We start from the raw sequence: 12,508 nt of genomic DNA, 5'->3' as shown, positions 1-12,508 counted from the left end.
ATCATGTTTTTTCTTTTTATATAATACATGTATAATCACACACACACGATAGAATATCTACTAATCCTTTAGGTTGCAATTTTTTTTTTTTTTATTTTGACAAGAACATATATATTTTTTTTATAAGAAGCTTTACTTGAATTTAGACTTATTAGGATCATGGAAACAAATTTCAATTGAAAACAAAAACATTAAACGATAATTTGCACATACTTCTAATAAAGATATATAAATTTAATAAATTTTAAAAAAATAGATGAAGATCTTACAATAAAAAAAATAGTTATTCTATTCACATTCATATTAATGAACCTATTATTTTAAAAATTCTAAATTTATTTTAATACATAATTATTCATAAAGTAATTGATAATATCATAAAATCTTCTTAAAAACAATAGGATAATTGGATAATTCCTCAAATATTATTTTAATAAATTAATTTTAAAAGAATTTTATTCTTATTTTTTTATATATAAAAAAAAAAAAGAAAACAAAATGTTCAAAGAAATTTAACGAAAAAGTCTAGTTCCATGTTTATGACTTCTTCCTTTTTCTCAAAAGTTAGGTGACATGTTCATGTTGTTCATTCTTTTTTTATAAAAAAAATAAAGTCTACCTGACAGACAACATGTCTTTAACTAGTGTAATCCTGATCTTTAAATTCCAGAGGCTCCACACCTAATGTTGCAAAGAATTTGAATTTTACAAGTTATTCAAGAATCATGATGATCGCTACTTCGTTGTTACGAAAAAAATAATAGAGTGTACATGCTTAGGTGATTTAGTTACAGAAAAGAAAATAAAATTGATGGAAGCATGATAAATTGAAATTATGAAGAAAAAACCGCACAGGGTCTGTTAACTAGCGATGCTGACCAAAAAGTCCTCAAACTTGGTACAAGGGTAATCTGGTTATTACATGTACAAAGATCAAGAGAGAGATCGACATCCAGATATTATTTCTAACGTTGTCTTAAAAAAATATTGCTAGGTAGAATGATGGATTGGACATCCAGTACAAGGCTTTGTTTTGTTTATTTCCGGATGGTACAATTTTTCAAAGGATGGTTCTGTTTTTCAAGTCCTTGATAGACTTCACAGTTATCTTGTCCAACTAAGGTATAATTTATCGTGAGTGCGTACACTTTAGCTTTTCCTCTCTTCTCTAAAATCCTCGAAATTTCTAGAGCGGAATTGAAGAAAAAGTGGCCGATTTGGTCCCGCCTTCCACTGCATGTGAAACGACCCTTGAAGTCATGAACCCAGTCCTTTGATGATATCCGTGGATGCCATGCATCTCATAGGCCATGGCAGGACTCGGTGGAGGAAATTGTGAGGATATCCCAGCCTCCATTGCAAACTCCGACAAATACATATTTATGGAAATACAAGAACTCGAAACGGAAATCACACATGATACTCTGCTATTGCCACGGAAAGTCATTTCAAGGCAATGCTTTGGTTGTCCTTGTGAATCCCTTCAAACATTAATTACAAACCCAGAAAGATCAGATGTGGTCATCTGATAAAACTCGAAATAATGATGGATATTGAACCAATACAGGCAAGAATAATTATCATGTACAAGATGATATGTCAATCACACGAGGTTACAGAGAGTGCTACACGAAGATCATTTGAGGTTCCGCATATATACATTCGATATGTCTCTATTTCTCGTTGAAAACCTCTTGGATTGTGAGCTGCATAATGGTTGTTTCTCAAGCTATCACGCACTGAAAATATAATCTCCCTGACAATAGGTTCGTGACCATTTAGAAGATTACCCATGCTTAGCACTTTCCTCCATGACTGGTTAGCAGTGGGGGGGGAGAACATATTCGATACAGACTGTCTCTCGCGTGTCATTACTTGATACTTGACGTCAAACTCCTAGGTGAAGACAACAGATCCATGTCATGTCAGTCCAAGTTAAAATAAAACTACTAGGTTACCAAGGTTCTCGACCCAAGTCAATAAATACAAGATAGTCACTAAAGACAATTTCAGCGGTGCCATTTCAAGTCTATCATGTGTAGTTATCCACTTCAAACCTATATGACGATGGGTATAGCTTGAGTCAATACAAAATCATTTTGAAGATGGCATTATCAATACTGCTGGATATTAAAATATCCTTTCATTCCAGTTTTAACTCATCACTTAATACAAATCCAGGAGCCAGTACAATCAGATTGATGTATTACTATTAACAGGAAAAAGCTTTCAGGGCATGAAAGAAGTTTTACCTTTTCATCAACTTCTGGAGAACCCGGTGACCCTGTTCCCATTCTTGGAAGATAGAAGTTGTAGTAGTCAGTGAAAATTGTTTCAGAGAGGCGTGGAGCCTGCAAGAACGTCCGATGAAGAGAAGATGCAAGAGTAAGCAATTTCTCAACATGTTCAAAGATAACACAGAGGCGTCTTAGGTCTTCGATGGTCTCACTGTTGCCAGATACATGATTTGCTGCCATAAAAGACAAGATTTGCCAAGTTTATTGAACTCACTCGCGAAGAAGTTTAATAGCATGGCGAGATGAACAAGAAAAAGGAAGAGAGGATCTACTTTGCAAAGGCTTCAATGTGGAAGCCATAGTACGGTACAGTTGCTCCATTTTTGTTGTCATCTGCTTCAAGCCTCCAAAATTAGTCTGGTTTAGTGTGTCAGCTGACACTCTGAAGGTGGTACAAACCATCTGCTCAAGCAGTTGATGAGGCCGCAATGTCTCCAAGTAATGAAGGATCTATAGAATTCAAGTAACCTTTAATTGGTCAAACCAATAAAAGGAACTAAGAGGGAAACTATAAAGACACAGGAATACATCCTGACCAAAATATATGATATCAATCAAAACATTTATCTTTAAATTTTTTTCCTAAAAGAGCCACGCGAGGCCTATGAATTTGCAATCAGCTGTCATATTTACTCTAAAAGGTAATGATATTACATGTAAGTAGCCACTTCATTTACTAGCCAGTCAGGTTACTGTTTGCAATTAATGGAGCTAGTGGAGCGGATTATAGAGCTAATCAGAAAAGAATTCAAAATATCGAAGGTATGAATAGACAGAACTAAGCACAAATAGAATTTAGTCAAATTTCAAGTAACTGGCTCTGAAGCTACAACCAAGAATGATGTGCACTGTTTTCATGTAACCCATTGCATAGTCTCAAAAGGTTTGAACATAGGCATCACAACTTCTGATTTTGTTTAGCTAAATAGCACAAGCTGGGGTATCTAGAAGCTAAGAAATCATTATAGATATTTTGGGAGTAACAGTAACAACTTCATAGCACAATCAGAATATAAAGACACAAAGTTGAGGATGAATGCTTTTGGCGAACTGCACTCATCCTCCAAAAAACATCTACCAGTCCTTCAATTGAATAAGTTTAATGTCCTTCATCTTTTCCGCACAAACATGATAGTCACACACCAAACATAGCATGGCATGGCATGAAATAGAACTTAGACTTGTTGGTATTGGTACAAGCTGAACTTAATGTGAAGATTGCAATAAAAAATAATCTGACCTTCTCTCCTTCTCGAAGGGGGTCTAGTAGAGGTTTCTGCTCATACACTGGCAAAGCAGGAGTATCGTTCCAAATCTTTCGCCATAAATTCCCTTGCTCCGACATCCGTTGTGAAAGTCGGCCATGAGGTGGCCAATCATCCTTCAAGCCCTTTGTCACTGGACTTTTAGATGGTCCACTTTCCTTATTATCATCATTCTCCCAATCTCCCGGTGAATGCCACCGAATAAAATCTTCAAAAACAGCATCTGGATTTGCTGCTTTGAATGCTGACATGTCTAGTTCAAATTTTCAAAGATTGCAATATAAAATCTTAGGAAAGTGAAAGAAAACTGTGGTTGCCTTTGAAAATGCACATTTGATGACAAATAAATACTTTTAAATAAGAATACAGACTCAATCCACACAAGGACATTTATCACATCATCGATGTGAGTGCAATATGCGATGAACAAACACTTATCTTCAATTATAATGTACAGTACAGTTGTTTTCTATAATTTATTTATTTTTTTATAAAAAGCACTTTGTTTGTTATTAAAGCCCTCCCCTGACTAAAAATTTTTTGAAAGAATATTTTGGACATGATTACAAAAAGGCAACAATAATGAACTGCAAAACAAACTGACAATAACAAGGACTTGAAAAGGAAAAAATGGAAGCTTATTCCGTACCTGATGATAAGATATCTTTCTCCAACTGAGCAGAAAAGCTCTGGAATGAAATAGCATAAAGCTTCCTCAGCCAATCAATTTATAAGTTTCTTTCACCAACACAAAATAAAATATTACACCCTCTTGATTAATAAAGATAGAAAACTTCGAAAAAATTATTTGCTTGTCAAATGTCAGATCCCAGAATCCACATTATAGCATGATTTTTCAAGAGTAACAAGGGTACTCGTTTTAAAATTGCATGCAGAGATTGTTTGAAATCATTTTCACCTGTTGATGCATATAACAACAAACTTACTCTTTTTTACTAAACAGAACTAAGGTTTAGTATTTCATTTTTTTCTTTTATGATGCCAAACTAAGGGTAGTCCATACCCATGCTTTATTGAACAGATGAATTCCAACTAAGATCAGTTGTGTTTCCTGTTCTACTGTGATGAAGATGTTTAGTCCTATCAGGCACAAGACACGCTATCAGACATTAAGACAAACTTCTGTAAGGTTTTTGAGGCTTAGCAAATGAAAGTCGGCTGCCTGGTGCCAACGAAATCCTTCCAACTCTAAACTAGTTGAGAGCTTTTAAATTAGATCATCTCATTCACAAGTCACAGCTCCTCACAATTGATGTCGATAAACAACATATGAATACAGCCATACTATGAAGAGGTGGGCCTACCCATCCCAACCAGGGGACAAACAACATATCAATACAGCCATGCTATAATTTAGTGACAAAGGAAAAACTGTTGCGGGTAAATGAATAATTTGAGCTTACAAAAGAATTCCCAAATGCTTCAACAGCCTGCAGTCTTTCTTCATGCATGTCTTCTGTCATAAGTGGAGCATCCTGTAACATTTAACAGACAAATATAAATAATTTTTATCCATTTAACTTTGTTGATAACAATCATATGATAAGAATGTCAAATGGTCCAGACTCTAAGAGATAAAAAAAACCTGTGTGAAGGGGGCATGCATGCTCTGATAAGACTTCAGAAGCTTCGTAGACCCCACAGCACCAGCTGAGCCCCTCCTGTTATGATCAGAAGATTTCAAATCAGTAGATTGAATGTCTCCGTGCTTCATGCTAGGCCTTGATGTCGTCGTTCCACTCCCATGCAAACGATCCTCTGTCAAAGGGCTGCCACATGGATAGCAAAATTATGTGCCAGAATATGCATGGGATAAAATGAATTGTTATTGATGGTGAAAGGCCAAAGGTTGTAATGTTTGATACTGTATTTCTTCATATCAGAATGTAAAGGCATTTCTAACAGAAAAAAGCTCTGCCCAATTCAAACTCCAAGTCCATCAGGAACCATTTCTATACTAACAACTTTGATCTCTAAAAATTTACTTCATGAACTTTTTAATAGCATGCAATATTGCCAAAAAAAAAAAAAACCCTAAACTTCAGAGGTTCTTTTAATGGAAAAGTAAGCTTCCAAACTATTTTATGTACATAAACTAGCACATAAACACCAGCATAATGAGCCAACAACCATGTTACATGTAATTTAAAAGAAGAAAAGGCAGAATACAATGGACCAGATCATGGAAGGAAAAGAAATTGATGATGAAGAATGCCAAAATTCTACTACATAGTTATTTTTTATTACAACTGAAATATAATTACTCTATGTTCATCCATGAGATTCATAGGAGCTACATTTCTCCTAACACAAACACGCCCAAAAAAAAAAAAACCCCAAAGACATGCAAACAACCTTAGCACAACAAGGTAGAAACTGAATTGAAATACACTGTTACATGAATGTGATGCCCAAATTGGTTGTTAAAGGGAGAAGAAGCGTACTTTTATATTTCACAAAAAAGCTAAGGCATAATCCTACCATTTCAAGCTTATGGGAGATTCATGTTTTAACTCCATGGGAAGAAAAGATGCGCTTTAGCAAAACAATGTTGATTAAATGGGAAATCCCAAAAGTCAAGCACAAATTATTATTTTTTGGGCAACCTCGCCTATAAACCAGCTCTAACTTAGGTTCCCATGAATGTTTTTGCTCAATTGGTTCCCCAATGTATCAGAAATTATCAAGTAGGTCCCTCCATCCATATCCATTAATGTTTTATGTCAAAAATGCCTATTCATGAAGGGAAAAAAAAAAACATCATTTTTTAAAGAACTTAAGTGTTTTCCGTCAAGATTTACGATGTCTTCAGACAGGGTTCGAATGAGGATTTTTTATTAAAAAAAAAAAAATTTGGTTGGGGACTCCATTGAGAAACAGGTGATATGTTGGGGACTCATCTGAGTTTACCCCTTATTTTTTAAAAGGATAGAACTGATGAGTTCGGGAAAAACAATACAATACCCTCAAGCCCAGCCAATTTTACATAGAAAATAAAGGAGCTCTCACTTGCTTAGTTCACCTGTCTTGAATCCCATCAAACTCATCACCATGTTTTTGGTTACTGGTTGTCTTGTCCCCAACCGGACTATCTTCCTGCATAATCCATTGAACTAACACTTAATGCCAAGAAGAAAAAACAAAACACAATCACCTGAGTTCAACTCAGTAAGCAACAAAACACTAGAAAAGAACTTAAAATAAAAACACCATGTCACCTCCATATGATCATAAGTATGCTCATTGCTGCCTACACAATCTTGGAAGTCTTCATTCATTTCACACTTCTTCTCAATGCATATAGCAAGCTGAGCAGCAAAAAGCAAAATGATATGACTGACTCCACATGTGCTATAAAATGAGCACATACAAAGTGCTTAGATGTTTTCAGATCCTTGTTGAATCTGAATAGTTTCATTTATAAATCTTATGTCATACCAGAATAGAGCGCTGCAAATGACAATTGACAAACGTTGTTTATTTGATGATGAGTGTGTTGCTAGGCAGAGGCTGAAACCAGCATATGAATTGGGATTTAAAAAGATGAATTTTGGTGGCTTTTTGGCTGTGGGAAATGTTAAAATTAGGTGAAGGATTTCCAAGACAGCAAGCTAGTTTAGTGATTAGGAAGATCTTTGTGCTATTTGGATTAGTGATTAGATTATGGCTTAAAATAAGTTTGATAGTTTTTATGATGAAAATAAAGGGCTATTTGTGACAGTCGACTGAGTTCCAGCAAGCAATACCAAATTTGAAATCAGAAAATGGAGAAGAAAATGAGATTAAACAAAAAGGAAATAGAGAGACAAACCGAAGGCATCCAATCATAGGGATTGCTAAGCAATTTTGGTATTCTTGACAAAAAGTAATGCAGGATTTTTTAATTATCAGATCTAAATCGAAGTAGAGTAGGCAAGGAATATCTCTTTATAAAAAGACCGACAAGTCTCGAGAACTTCTCCTTCATTGAAAAACAAAAACAAGAACCCATCCCAATTCCTCCAAGACAGGTCAACATTTTCATGGTTTTTAATTACCAGATTTATTCATGATGCCAAGTAAGTTGCCTGTGTGCTAAATTAGTAAGTCATTTTACAAGGAAAACGATGGGTTTTGAGCAAGAAAACATCAACCTGGATATTTTAAAAAGAAAAGGAAAATACAGAGCACAGGTTTTTCAAAAGTTCCAACTCTCAAAAGCTAACACCAGGCAAACTCAGGATGGTAAGCTTTCTAATGTCAAACATATTATTACCATTTGCAGTTTCTGGTTAATCAAACAAGTGGATAGGTCAATAGAGCCATTGGCTTGTATTTTAGGTAGAGGCTGTGACTCTTCCCAACACCAACGAACTTCCCGAATAAACTCTATCCAGAGCACGGCAATAGCTGAAATACATAAAAGAATAAAAACCTAGTCATATAAGAGAAACAACAGAGATAAAAAATAAAAAAAAAAAAAAAATAAAAAAAACTCAATAAATTCATGTGTTGTGCAATTAGATAACTATATTCTTAATCTATATTACACAAATACAGCATATGCCCTTTTTACACATACCGCGTATATTGCAGGTCCCCACCCATAGAGCATGCAAGCAAAACTGTGCAAAAAGGGATCCAAATGGTGCGCCTTTAATAGCTCGAGAAATCTTATGCTCGCCTTTAGCAAATGCAGCGACTTGTGATCCTGATGGAGGAAAGATAACAGTTAGAAACCTTCAACAGAAATGGGTGCTCAACAGTTTCCAATTGCATCTAAATCCTGTGTATTTTCCTTCAAATAATGCCCTATTAATTTAACTTGTACCATTTCCAGCAATTCAATGACTTCTATTCTATGTTTTCTCATATTTCCTTCCATCTACAGTACCAGGCTAATTTCAGCTACACTCAGCATTGGATAAACTGTGCCCATACTATCCAAAATGGGTCTAGACAGAGCAGCACTAACCATGCAGCAGTGACATGTTCATGAAAGAGTAGTGATATTTTGTAATCTTGTTAGCATTGGCACAATATTTTAAACACTAAAATGTGCCAGCAATTATGTCCAGTATGTTTTAAGCAAGTTAAAAGCTTCTTCCAGGCAGTTTGGCAATCTAGATAAACCAAGCACGAGAAATGAAGCTCAGACTTGTCTAGGCATGCTCTTATTGGATTCATGACTGATGCTAAACAACCAGTCAGCATATACAGTATTGAAGAAGTGAAATATCATTTAACCATGATAAAATTATGAATTAAAAAGAATAGAACCAAGCAGAACCCCAGCCCCCACAAAACCAAATACAAAATGTGTACCCTCATGAAAAAGATCTTTGAACACACGATCAAGAACAGTTGGTGGCGGTACAATCATCGAGGACTTGAGATTATCAGACCCAGGGTTTTCAACTGCTTCAAACCAAAACCAAGAATAAGAGAAAAAGTTATCAAGCAACCAAGTTAAATTGACAGGACAGGACATTAGGAATCATTTCAAACCTGACACAAAATCCTCCATAAATTGGGCATCGAATGACATATTTAGCGCACCAACCAAAAGGCGCAATTGGGAAGCAAAGCCAACTCTGTTTCCTTCTGAACTATCACTTCGAGGAATAAGAGTATTTCAGATGTACAAAAATTTACCTAAGTTGAGATAACAATAAAAAGCAATGGAAGGCACCGCAAGTAAAACGAGAATCTACCGGGATATGCTAACCATATTTATAATATCAGAATTGGGTGAAAAGGAAAAACTAGTTTATTGATGGCAATATATTTTTGTTTTTTTTGCTTTTATTTTGGCAACCCATACCACAAAGCACAGTGGAGAACAGTGAATGGGGGGGATCTTTATGTGGTAATTGCTTGAATTTAGAGTTTGGAAAAAAAGATATTAATAAAAGATTCCCCCCATTCACTAAGTTCCAAATTCGTAAGTTGCACAATATTATTAATTGCTTGAATTTAGAGTTAAAAAAGATATTAATAAAAGTTCATATCACCTTCATGATGACACCTCTAAGCAACTATGGCTATCGACTAAAGAAAAATCCCAGCAATGGACCCACGACATAGAAATAGCAAGAATAAGATTTTATGATTAATAGTATCACAAAATTAACAAAAATAATATTCTAATCATAAATCGCTTGTGAAGTGATCTATTGAAAGAAATTTCTCACAGATTTGGAGACAGAAATGGAAGAATCATCCACTTCTCAGCTTCATGAGGTGATGCATTTTCAAGTTCAGCCATTTCAAGAGAGCTTTCAACTGTCTTCTCAGACCATGTGGCAGTCAATTCAAGTCCTGTGCCATTTAATGAAGCATAAAAACTTCAGAAAGAAAAGGTTTACAGTACAAACAAAGATGTGTTTTAATTAGCTCAAAAGAACTTCAGGTATGGTACCTGGATGCCAAAGAAAAAGGATAGACAAAATAGATAGGTAGTTGAAATGAAGTTCATTTTGGATAATTGAGCATGCATGGGACAAGCCAGGTAAAATGGTGAGCATGTGCTTTGAAACTAGAAATATTTCTATCCAACATATTCCACTCTCTAAAAGTCCAATAGAATCAACCATGGAACAAGGACAGCAACCAGGAATATGATATATTATTAATCAGCCATGGAACAAGGACAATAATCAGCCATAGAAGTTTACCTTTTACTGGGTCCTCAGCAGAATACCACTCACTCCATGGACAATCATCATCCCATTGAGATCTACTGCGGGTCTCACTACCATGATTGTCACCATATTCTTCTTTTTCAGTACCAAGACTTTGGAGATCATCATCATCATCATGGTGAATGGTTCTATAAGTTGATGTCATTGTAAAATGAACTTTGTAAAGATGCATAGCAAAGTCCAGGGTAGAGTAGGCCTTCAACATCAGATAAAAACACGGTAACATTGAGAAGGACAAGAATCCACAAGTGAACATAAATGCCAAGCAAAAAGGGAGCTCAAGTGGGAACAAATTTAGGTGTGAATAGGTTTTTGAAGCAGATTCTGATCCAGAAATTACTTTCCTCTCTCGAGGCACATGGCTGGAAATTACATCTTTTTCTTTAACAACTTAAAGAAGAGTAGTTTAACAACAAGAATGTGCGTAAAGAATACAGCAGGAAAATATATGAGCATGAATTATCTGACTATTCTGCAAAAAGGTAAAAAATGCAATAATTTCATAGGTTGGTGGAACAGTAAAGATAAGAGGATGTCCTATATAGATCATTATAAAGGATCAAATCTACAGGAGACTTACAAACTTTGAGACAAATAACTCGTATAACCCTTCCAAGTGCATGAGCCTTACAGGAACCTGGCTACCGATACGATCAGCCTCGAATCTTCTAGTAAAAACAGTTCCCATATTTTGAATTCCAATATAAGCCTTCCTAGAAGGATCATGAACTGGAACAAAAGCTGGCCACAAGCTGCATTTCCGAATACAAAACATTAGAAGCTGATTTGATGAGCTCACATTCTAAATTCTAAAGCAACAGAAATTAGTCAATAAGTTTCGGAAAGCCCTCATGAAAACCTATTGAAATTTCAATTTTATTTTAATAAGGAAACAAAACTGGTGCTACATCAACCCAAAAAACAAACAGGTTGTTATGCCTAATGAAATGTAGTGCTACTATGTAGGCCTATAAACCACCATGGTACACTAATATCTAGAATCTTTGATTCAAAAACTCACCTGGAGCAATTTGTCAAAGCAATTGCAACTGCACTTAAGAGCTTAGAAGCCTCAGGTGAATCAAGAACCACACCACTGGCACTTTGAGGAGCAATAACCTGGTAATCCGGAAACACAATAGTCATGACTACAACAAAACTTCAAATAAACCCAAACAAAATGCATTTGCAAATACCAAAAAATCCTTCACTCCAAAGCATAACTGCAAATCATGCAATGTACTATCCCCATCCGCAATTTTGCCTGCACCAACCAGAACTTAAATAAACACATAACACTCCTGCAATCTCTACAGCAATAATTAAACCTATTTAGAACAAAATTATTCAAGTACCGCCGCTGCTGGTTTCAAAATAATACTCCATGTTATAGCTTTTCATCGCGTATTTCAACTCCATTTTAACCTTATATAACTTCTGCGAAAAATCCAACTTAACCGCACCCTTTTCCTACAGTCAAATAATCAACAAAACCCGTAATGGATCCTATTTCCCATATCATTCATTCCCGGAATCTTATAACTGGTAAATTGATAAAAACTTGCCAGTAAATTATTTGGACCATCGGCAAGCCACTGCCTACAAACTGCTTCTATGTCAGAAATAAACCTATTAATTAAAGAAACAATAGATAAATAAATAAAATCGATAAATAAGTTTGCTATTATAATAGCAAAAAATAAAAATAAAAATAAAAAAAAAAACCTTTCCCAGGAAGAGGCAAGCGTAAAATCATCAAATCTTTCGAGCTGCTGCATCCAGTGAGTGAAACACGATCAGTTCATATACCTTATATATCTTGTGATAATTAATATATATGAATATGAAAAATCGAAATGCTAATTAAACCTCATCGTCGTCTTCTCCAGATAAGTCCACTTTGCTCGTAGATGCCATTAGAGATGAGGTTGGCAGAGATCGCTAAATGGAGAGATAGGTTGCATTGGCAATGGAACTTATGGACTTGAGAATGGATTGTTAGTTAATCCAGATCTGGTTAGAAAAGGACGATGGTGCTATTCTGCTTTCCTTTACGTGTTCTCCTGCCTTGGGAATTAGGACTTTTGTGTATTTTCAATTTTCTTTCACTTTCACCGCTCCCAAACACACTCATTTTTTATTATTATTATCTATAGAATCCATTTTACCAATCATCTGTCTTTGGATTATTAATTTTTTGTAATTAATTATATAGACTTTTTTAATTTTTTTCTCATGAGTT

The 12,508-nt window shown here is 35.2% G+C and overlaps 1 protein-coding gene across 5 annotated transcripts; it reads right to left on the bottom strand.

Annotated features, from left to right (window-relative positions):
• Window positions 1-1,526: 1,526 nt before the first annotated feature.
• LOC118027556 (uncharacterized) lies at window positions 1,527-12,441 on the bottom strand. 5 transcript variants are annotated; one of them, XM_035030933.2, is made up of 22 exons: window positions 12,136-12,441; window positions 11,992-12,038; window positions 11,832-11,895; window positions 11,622-11,736; window positions 11,463-11,530; window positions 11,288-11,385; window positions 10,847-11,018; window positions 10,240-10,462; window positions 9,757-9,883; window positions 9,071-9,171; window positions 8,888-8,980; window positions 8,145-8,273; window positions 7,839-7,972; window positions 6,802-6,891; window positions 6,606-6,679; window positions 5,169-5,352; window positions 4,987-5,058; window positions 4,212-4,251; window positions 3,538-3,815; window positions 2,570-2,747; window positions 2,253-2,470; window positions 1,527-1,896 (listed from the first exon to the last, which is right to left on the bottom strand). In XM_035030933.2, exons 1-22 carry the CDS (start codon window positions 12,181-12,183, stop codon window positions 1,600-1,602), a joined length of 2,850 nt encoding a protein of 949 aa, XP_034886824.1. In that variant the 5' UTR covers window positions 12,184-12,441; the 3' UTR covers window positions 1,527-1,599. The 5 variants fall into 5 exon arrangements, with proteins under 5 accessions (XP_034886824.1, XP_034886823.1, XP_034886822.1 ...); XM_035030932.2 differs by having other exon boundaries at window positions 9,071-9,177; window positions 11,992-12,035; window positions 12,136-12,440; XM_035030931.2 differs by having other exon boundaries at window positions 9,071-9,177; window positions 12,136-12,439.
• Window positions 12,442-12,508: the final 67 nt, after the last annotated feature.

Source organism: Populus alba, chromosome 9 (genome assembly GCF_005239225.2).
Source record: "Populus alba chromosome 9, ASM523922v2, whole genome shotgun sequence".
In the NCBI taxonomy this organism is placed as follows: domain Eukaryota; kingdom Viridiplantae; phylum Streptophyta; class Magnoliopsida; order Malpighiales; family Salicaceae; genus Populus; species Populus alba.
The sequence above is the reverse complement of the archived record's forward strand: the minus strand, read 5'-3'. Positions and strand labels throughout refer to the sequence as shown.

What these genes read in the sequence shown, in the direction of transcription:
- LOC118027556 (XM_035030931.2), bottom strand. Translation starts at nt 12,183, where the DNA reads ATGGCATCTACGAGCAAAGTGGACTTATCTGGAGAAGACGACGATGAG. An exon ending in ATGGTCCAAATAATTTACTG is followed by an intron (nt 11,737 to 11,831) that starts GCAAGTTTTTAT and finishes ATTTGACTGTAG; the next exon opens with GAAAAGGGTGCGGTTAAGTT. An exon ending in CCCTTCGAGAAGGAGAGAAG is followed by an intron (nt 2,748 to 3,537) that starts GTCAGATTATTT and finishes TGAATTCTATAG; the next exon opens with ATCCTTCATTACTTGGAGAC.